This window comes from Arachis hypogaea, chromosome 2 (assembly GCF_003086295.3).
Source record: "Arachis hypogaea cultivar Tifrunner chromosome 2, arahy.Tifrunner.gnm2.J5K5, whole genome shotgun sequence".
In the NCBI taxonomy this organism is placed as follows: domain Eukaryota; kingdom Viridiplantae; phylum Streptophyta; class Magnoliopsida; order Fabales; family Fabaceae; genus Arachis; species Arachis hypogaea.
This window is the reverse complement of record NC_092037.1, coordinates 46,389,635-46,398,955: the sequence shown is the minus strand read 5'-3', so window position 1 is coordinate 46,398,955 and position 9,321 is coordinate 46,389,635. Positions and strand designations below refer to the sequence as shown.

Here is a 9,321-nt window from a genome sequence, read left to right as displayed (position 1 = left end):
TTGAAGGATTCCAAACTCCGTGGACCATGTTACGGACCGCCGAAGTTGGCCAAAAATTAGTTCTACCCAAACATATAAATCACTAATTTTTTCAATGTTCACAAGCCAAATTCATTTGCACTCATCCAAATGACCACAACCCAACCACATTCACATAATTACACTCAACTAAACCAAACCTACCTCCTCTATACAATTTCACCTAAAACTATCAAATTCCATACCTCAATTTCCTCAAACCTTATTGTTCGATAACGAAACCAATTACTCATACATTCAATATCAAAAATTCATCCAATCTCTTATATCATCACACAATACACACATCAACTTACCTTCCTTAACTCTTTCCGGCCTCCAGCCCAAAATTCTCGGCTTCCGGCCCAAATTCACAATTTAAATGCACATTGTACAAACCAATATTCACTATCCAATTCATCAAATTCTCAACACACTAAACATATAATTCACACAATTCTCAACCCAATCATTAATTTACATTACATATCAACTATACATATTAGCAATAACCATTTACACAATCCAAACTTAATCCTAGGGGCATCTAGCCTAGGAATTCTCATCATACCACACGGTACTTAAATGAAACTTAAACCGTACCTCTTGAAGCCAAACCAATTAAGCCTCTTCTTTAGAAATCTCCACCAACCCTTAGCTCCAAGCCTCACCAAGCTCTACAAGCAACACCAACCTCCCAATTGTGTACCAAAATTACCAAATACACTAACATAACTAATTTCACATATATACATCAACTTAGGGTTTATGAAAATGATAAATCACAAGGGTTGGAGGGTTTTTTACCTTAAACTACTGAAGTTTATGATAAATATCACCCATGACTCATACTAGAGCACTCTTAAATAACCAAAATCACAAGATTTCTTCAAAAGCCAAACTAAATTCGAATTTAAAGAGGAAAACGAAAACTGGACAGAGAACAGTAGAATACTCACCATAAAACTTAGATAGAATTGTAGAGAATAAGAAGAGTGATGCGTGGCCGCAAACGGCTAGTCAATCGGAGTTCCGGAGAGAAAGTTATGGTGATTTGAAGTTGGAACGTGGATTAGGTTTTCTCCTCTCTTCTCTCTTCTCCAAAACTGCGCCCCTACCCTCTTCCTTTAGGGTAAATGAGATGAAATTCTCATAACTAATATTTATATATGTTGGGTCTTAGCTCACTTGGGCCCGGTTCACTTATTTATGTCTGTTGGCCTAATTCTAGGCCAAAACCTTTAAGATTAGCGCTCTAAGTCGCACTTTAAATATTTCTATCTTCCCTGATTATAATTCCTAATTTCTTAAACTCATTTACTTATAATCAATTCTCTCAGCTGCAGTACCAGACAGATCTCAACCGGTATTACCGGTCAAAATTTTAGTGCGCATTTTTACGCAGAAAACTATGTTTTTCGACTCAGAAAAATTCACTGAATCCAAATATCATATTTAAATTATTAAATTCCGATTGTTAATTTTTCTAACCATTTTCACTCATATCTAATTTATTATTTAATTAATTACGGTTAAACCGGATTTTACACAACACGATGGTTAGGGGTACTTGTAAGAAAAAAATTTATATAAAAAACTTGTATGTAAACAACATGTGAAAAATAGAATTAAAATTAATGCATTCAAAGATATTAAGAATTTTGATCAATTTATAAGAAAAAGGAGAAAAAAATAGTGAAGTGCCTAGTTTGGTGCATGATATTTGATTTTAGAGACTAAAATGAGTCATTTAGTACAAGTGAGTGACTAATTTGGTACATCTACAATGATGACATACACGTAGATGAATACAATTGCAACACGTGATACAAATTGGCATGTGTTCAAATAGTAGTGTGACACGTGGCTCAACTGTCCACATCAGCATTGTGACACATTATCATACAATTACATGTGGTTAAACCATAGTGACACATGTCACTAATAGTTCACGTCATCAAGCCATATCATCACACTATTAATGGAAATTAAAACGAGTTGAAACTAACATAATGCACTTTTGTCAATTTCAAGGACGTAATTAATGCAATTAAAATTTAAGGGACGATTTTAGTGAATAAACATCAATTTCAGGACCATTTTAGGGTTTAAGTCTCTCCGAACCCCTTCTCATTTTCTTAAGTTTTAGATGTTTCTTTTTACTAATTTTAGAAGTTTCTTTCTAATAAGTTTCGTATGTGTTATGTGTTTTTGGAAACTTTTTTTGTTATGTGTTTTATATTTTTTTATGTTTTGGATGTTTTTTCTTTTTAGATTTTAAATAATTTTTTAATAGTTTTAGATGTTTTATTTCTTAGTTTTTCGATTTTTTTCAATAATTTTGGATGTCTCATTTTGTTAGATTTTGAACTCTTTTAAAATGATTTTGGATATCTCTCTTTTGTTAGATTTTGGATATTTTTATATCCGAAAGCAATACGTTCTTTTTTACTATAATTGAAAGAATTTTAGATAAACTTTTATAATAATTTTAGATGTTTATTTTTGTTATATTTAGAATTTTTCTTGTTTTTTTTTTTTTACTGTAAATAAGAATAAAAATAAAATTAAGGTAACTCTTGAGTTAAAGTAATTTTTTTCATTAATAAATTCTTTTTTTACTAATTGCTATAATTAGCTGCACCCCTAATTAATTACTTAATAAATTTCTTATTTTCATATTTATCATGCTTCTTTTTTTTTCTTTAACACACTTTAATTTTATCCTTTATCATTACTCATGATTTTAATTTTTATATTCTAATAAATTCTATTAATATCCTAAATTATAAATTATAAATCTTAAATTATAAATTTTTAATTTTAATCTCAAAAATAAATTAAAAAGTAATTTTATAATAAAATTTATTTTTACGCTAATTTTTTTGAAAAATTTTTAACTATATATAAACTAGGCACAACTAGAAAATGGATTAATACAGACAGATTTACAGACAGATTTAGTCTTTATTACAGATGGATTTTTTGTTACCGATGAAATTACCAATGGATTTTGTCCCTCTGTAAAAGTCTCGTCGGAAATTATTTACCGACGGATTTTTTTTCCGTCGGAAAATTACAGACGGATTTTTACCAGTTACCGACGTATTTTCCATCTGTAAATTTTCTATCTATTTCCCAAAGACGACAAACTTTTTGACGGATTTTTCGTCTGTAATTACAGACAGATTTTTCGACGGATTTTCCGTCTGTAATTACAGACAGATTTTCAGACGAATTTTCCGTCTGTAATTATAGACGGATTTTTCGACGAATTTTCCGACGGATTTTCCGTCTGTAATTACAGAAGGATTTTTTGACAAATTTTCCGTCTGTAATTTGAACCTTGGAAAATCATTTCACACTCTGATTACAGATAGAAAATCCGTCTGTAAATCCGTTAGTAAGGTAAAATAATTTTTTTATTTTTTCAATTACAAAATAAACTTGTTTTCATACAAATAAATATAAATTTAATACAAATTTTTATCTAATTTGTATTCAAATATTTATAATATTTCAAAAAATAAATAAATTCATCGTATTATCAAACTAAAAAAATACTATAAACAAACAAGTCAATATATTTCAAAATATAAACAAAGTGTTGATACATCAATTATAATAACAAGTAACAACTATACATCAACAAAGTGCATTGATACATCAACTATATACTATTGTCCTCTAATTAAGTCAATATACAATAAAGTTGCTTAATTAGGTTCTAAAATTGGAACTTCATCTGTATAGAAACCATTCATCATTATTGTGTCCATTGATTTAAACAGTGGGGTCATGAATTGATCCTCTGCCTCAGGCTTCTCTGCCTTCTTATATTTTTCCATTTTCATCTGTTTTCTGAGTATCAAATTCTGACAAAAATAAAAAAATAGTGACAACATAATCTATATACAGTATATTCATCTCAAGTAACAAATTCACAAGTGAAGCTCACCTCAATATCTGATCTAGTTCCAGTAACTTTCGATTTGGGGCTGCAAATTTAATAGGAGAAAAAGAGAAAGAACCTGGTGGTGCTTCTTTAATCTTTGCAGAATCTTGAACTAGAACAGGAGTCTCCTTAATAACTGGTGGTGCTTCTTAATAATTAGAAAGTATACTCCTGTACTCGATGATTGTGAAATAAAAAAAATAATTTAAAGCATAACCCCCAATAAGAAAAAAATAAAAATAAAAGTGTATTCTTTTCTTTTAAAAAAGGTCAGAGAGAAATGAGAGATCAGCAGAAAAGCAAATACACGAATGATGGATGCATGTAGAAATCAAGTAAGAAAGAAAGATACGAGATGAAAAGAAAGTTGTAGTAGAAGCAATATATAGTCGTATATATGCTCCAAAATAAAAAGCAACAACCCATTGATCTTTCTCCTTCTCTTGAAGCAAACAATTAAGAATACACTTAGCAAGAAGCCTTTTTTATATTAATCTTTATAGACACAGTATATGGACTATTAATACCCTTAGCAAATAAAGTAGCCAGTGCAAGAAGCCTAAATGTTCACCACAAGAAACAAGATATCATAAATTAGATGAAAAAACCTATAACTCAAATAGGTTGAGTAATATCCACTAGCTACCAAAACCCTCTGTCAGCTATAGAGATTAAGGTGCTCACCTCTGCTATGCTCCTCCCTTCCCGAGCATTATAGTCTATATTGGCATCAACAACTAGCTAAAAAGTAAAAAGTTAGTCAAGTGAAGAGAAGAGTATCACAATCTTAACCAACAGAACATCGTTTATTTATTTACAGATAAAATCAACAGATAATATGAGTAGAACTTGAGAACTTGCCTGAGACTTTGATTGTTCATGTTTGTTTCATTTCTTCCCCTTTGCTACGGAAGCAAGCCTCACCAAAATTTTGAAAATGTACTTACACTTTCGAGCCAACAGTTGACAATTACGTTATACAAGCATCCCTGTCTTTTAGTATAGGTTACATGATTGTCAACTGAAACTAAACGGGATACTTTTCTATTTTCTGAACTGCTAGAAATTTCTCAATTATTTTTCTAACAATTTATTGCTTGTGTTGATCAACTTAGTGCTTTGAGAAGAAATTTAAAAAAAAAAAGCAGTTTAAATTTTTTGCATGATAATGTTTCATTACCAAGTAATTAAGCATTTTTCCCTCCTCTTTACTTTTATGTCTTTCCCTTACTTTCACTTTTCAACTTTATATGATGTTTAATTTAACAGTCAAAACTTTGTTGAATCAAGTTAAAATAGGTTGTACCCTAATTAACCCACTGATTTAATTTTAGATCCTTTATTATCAGGCATGTTATATATACAATCAAAGAAAAGTAACCAAATAATTATATATAAAAAAAAAGATAAAGGAAAGCAATCAAAGAACAAATTTGAACAAAAAGAAAGAAGCAAATGAAAGATAATAGATAGGTGTTTGCACTGACTTTTCTCTGCCTGGCCTGTGCTAAAGAACCTTCAAGCTGTTTCTCAAGATTCTGCAGCTCCTTTATGCTCAATGGTCCAAGATCTTTCCCAAACAAGTGCCTGTGTTTTACATTGCCAAGTAAATTTTGTAATATAATTTATATATATTCCATTATATATTATGATTTTTGCTAATAAATTCAATTATTATTACTATATAAAATCAATTTAACAATTTTTGAATATAAAAATATCTTCGTGGAAGCAATCATTTAATATTATAACATACATATCCATATTATTAATTTATTATTGAAAGGTATGTAATTAACTTTAAGTGTTTATTGTAATTATCATTATTATTAGAAGGTAAATAAGTGAATAATACCTCTGAGTCCTTTGTAGAGACTCATACTTTGCCTTTAGCTTTGATACCTCCTGGTACCAGCTCTGATTATTGCAACACATATTTAAAAATTATTCAATGAAAATTACTAAGATCTAATTAGTATCTATATATGATATGCACCGCATTGTTAGTTGAATGGCTTAGAATTTAAACTTCATTAATCTTTATTGTCAAAGATAGCAATCTTCTTGCATTGTTTAAAAATTGCTACACTTTTTAGATATACATAAGTAATGATAGTTGGCTAATAACTCTGCAGTTCAGAAAATAGAAAAGACTAACATGCAAGTACAAAACAGAAAACTTCAATTCACAAAATCAGATTAATTATATTTCATAACTTCATGGTAATAAATACAGTAAAGTACAATCAATAATTCTTTATGTACATCACTTTAACTATAAGGTGTAATGGTATATTCTACACAGTGAAACCTAACCATCCTTAAAACTAAGTTATCAACAGTGTGATTATAATGTAATTTATCCAAAATAGTTGAGAATCTCAACTATTTGATCTGCTAAGTCTTCAACAGAAGGTATAGGGTCATCAGGATAAATTGCACCAACTCCCAACTGCAACAACTCTTGTGGAAGTTCTAAGAGGAGAAACTATGTGAATTATAAAGTTCACTTTCTAAATAGAAAAAAAAATGTATATTGAAATCAATCTCTTACAGACCTCGTGTCCAGGAGGACTGATATGATATATGCAGAAGTTGTGAAGCAGCAAAGAAGCTGCCTCTGGACAGAAAAATAATCCTTGGAAACATGACATATCTGCACAAACAGATAAATGAACAATTAATTCCGCCTTCCGAATAAAATAAAAAGAATGGATTAAAGAATACACATATGCACTCACAATTTAGTGCTAGGTCTGGATAAGTGATCAGAGTTGGTTTCTCAGGATCCCCATACACTATAACAGACACAGAACCACAACCAGTTCGAATGTGATGCTCCTGAAATGATCAATATGATTTGTAACCCAAATACAGGCAAAAAGAAGAAAGAGGCAACAGAACCAAAGTTAGAAAACTGAGAAATGAACAAAAGAACCACCTCCTAAGCAAAGGATATCCTTTATTTTGAGTTATGCAAAGATTCTAAATCAACATTTTTTTTCAAACTGTTTGTTCCCTAACATTGCCCCTTAATAGGACAACCAAACTAACAAGCAACAACACCACATTAACTCAAATAATAAGGACAAGGAAAACAAGAAAGTATAAAATTTCCCACAGGAAAAGAAAAAGCAATCACAGGGACTAACAAATATAGTTCACTTGTTAATGCATACTTACAGGGACAGATGCAGGTTTACAAATAGTCAGCACGTCTAGTTCTTTTTGGAGAATCAGAACCTCACAAGCCATCACAGGCAGTTCATGCCTAAAATCTTTTCGACATCAGTTTCAAGCTCAATCACTTCTAAACCACAAAAGTAAAAATGCAAAGCTTTCAGTGCAAAGACAAACCTGTGTACGAAATGGCTAATCTTCTGTGATGATTTAATTATGTATGAAACTGGTACCCTCTCACCATCAACTTGAATCCTTCCACGTTTCACTGCACTAACCTACAACAAGCAACTAAATTGTATTAAAAAGCAGCTCTTTCCTTTGGAGGTTCTGCTAAGGGTACTCGGTACTCATTCATGATATAAAAGAGGGAACTTTTTAATGATAAACATAAGAGTTTAAGTTTTCAATAACATGAAATACATAAGTTGTGTCTTAATACTATAATTTCTGCATAGATAAATTTATCTGCTGCAATAAGTGATTAAGAGAAGCCATAATCTAGAAGTTCAATTCCATTCTATCTCTATAAGAGTTCAATGAATTTCACTGTATTGCTAGAACACTGATTAATTAAGAATGTGCAATTCTAGGGTTCCAAAAACAATTAACCAAGATGAATGATTGAAAGCAATGCATTTATCTACACAAAAAAACACAAATAGAGTAGAATTGTGGAACAAGCTCAGAACAGGTGATCGAATCCCTAAGCTGGAAATTAAAAACATTTAAACAGAAGAAAGAGAATGGAAAGGGAAAAATTACCATCTGTTTCGAGATACCAGCATGTGATAGAAACTGCAACAGAAACAAGAAGCTCAATCAGCATCAACAACAACAAGAAGATAGAAACTGCGAAGAAAAATTGATAAATCTAAAATTGGCACAGAAAAATTGAACCCTAAGCAACAGAATCACAAGGAGGGGGCTCGTGCAATGCAATGGATGATAGAGAGAGATCGTGCGACGCGAGCAGTCGCGGCAGCGGTGAAAGCTTCCGATAACTCAGAGGAACAACCGAACAATGGCAGCAGAGGCGGTGGCGGGGGAGGAGGAGGAACGAAAGAGAGCGTGACGGAGAAGATCCATTGGAAAAGGAGGAATTAATTGCGTGAAATTGAAAATCTAACCTCCAAACTTTGGCTAAATTAGCGGATTGCAGATTTGGATTTGAAAGGAGAGAGGCGAGCAACACCCCGAGAAGATCCGGGAACAGGTGTGACGGAGCTTCTGTGCGACTGAACCAAAGCTGAGATGCGCCACTGATGGAGGATTTAGAAGGGATGAGTGTGTAGATTTGTAGAAGTATCGTGATTGAAACGGTGAGCTTTTCAGTCACCACCCTTATTTTAATATTTTCCGACAGAAAATTTTAAATTACAGATAGATTTTTTGTGTTTTAATAAAATATATCATTTTTTTATTTAATTACAGACAAATTTTTCCGTCTGTAATTATTTTTCATGAAAAAAAAATTAATTTTTCCGACGAATTCTCTTTTCCGTCTGTAATTTATGCTAATTCATTTTTTTTGTTTTCCGACAAAAAATTTCTCTGAAATTCCCTCTGTATTTCAGTGGGATAAAATCCGTCGGAAATATCCGTCTATAATAACTAGTTTTCTAGTAGTGAATATTTATTTTCAAAATATTTAATAAAATGCAATATTTATTGTATTTTTTTCCCCAAAATTCATGTATAACATCTTCTCTATAATCTTCTTTTAGGGGTCTTTTTTCTCGAGTCGGGTCTTTTCTTTTTTTTTTTTTGAATCGTTTTTGACGCACAATTTGCTATATCTAATTTATTAACTCAATCATCAAATTTAAATTATCGAGTCAAATTGCAGACGTAATGACTCGTATCAAATCATGTTATTCACAATTTGGAGTCGTGCGATTCGAGACTAATAAAAGTAGCAGTAGAAGTAGAACAAAACTTTTAGAAATGAATTTGTTTGAGAGAAACTAAAAATAAATGACAAATTTGTTCCTTTTCCACTTACTAGCTACTCCAGACTTGGCACATTCAGCAAGTCCAAATGTCTAAATTGATTATCTTCAATTTCTTTGTTCTATTTCAATAATGTTTATGAAAAAACCTAGCTTGTTTTGTTTATGTGAAATATTGACTTGCTTATCATTTATCTCTTAAAAAAAAATAAAATA

The 9,321-nt window shown here is 31.1% G+C and overlaps 1 protein-coding gene across 1 annotated transcript; it reads right to left on the bottom strand.

Annotated features, from left to right (window-relative positions):
- Window positions 1-3,734: 3,734 nt before the first annotated feature.
- LOC140176973 (agamous-like MADS-box protein AGL13) lies at window positions 3,735-5,908 on the bottom strand. The gene is made up of 6 exons (XM_072208793.1): window positions 5,829-5,908; window positions 5,461-5,560; window positions 4,620-4,714; window positions 4,479-4,532; window positions 3,977-4,016; window positions 3,735-3,893 (listed from the first exon to the last, which is right to left on the bottom strand). Exons 1-6 carry the CDS (start codon window positions 5,906-5,908, stop codon window positions 3,735-3,737), a joined length of 528 nt encoding a protein of 175 aa, XP_072064894.1.
- Window positions 5,909-9,321: the final 3,413 nt, after the last annotated feature.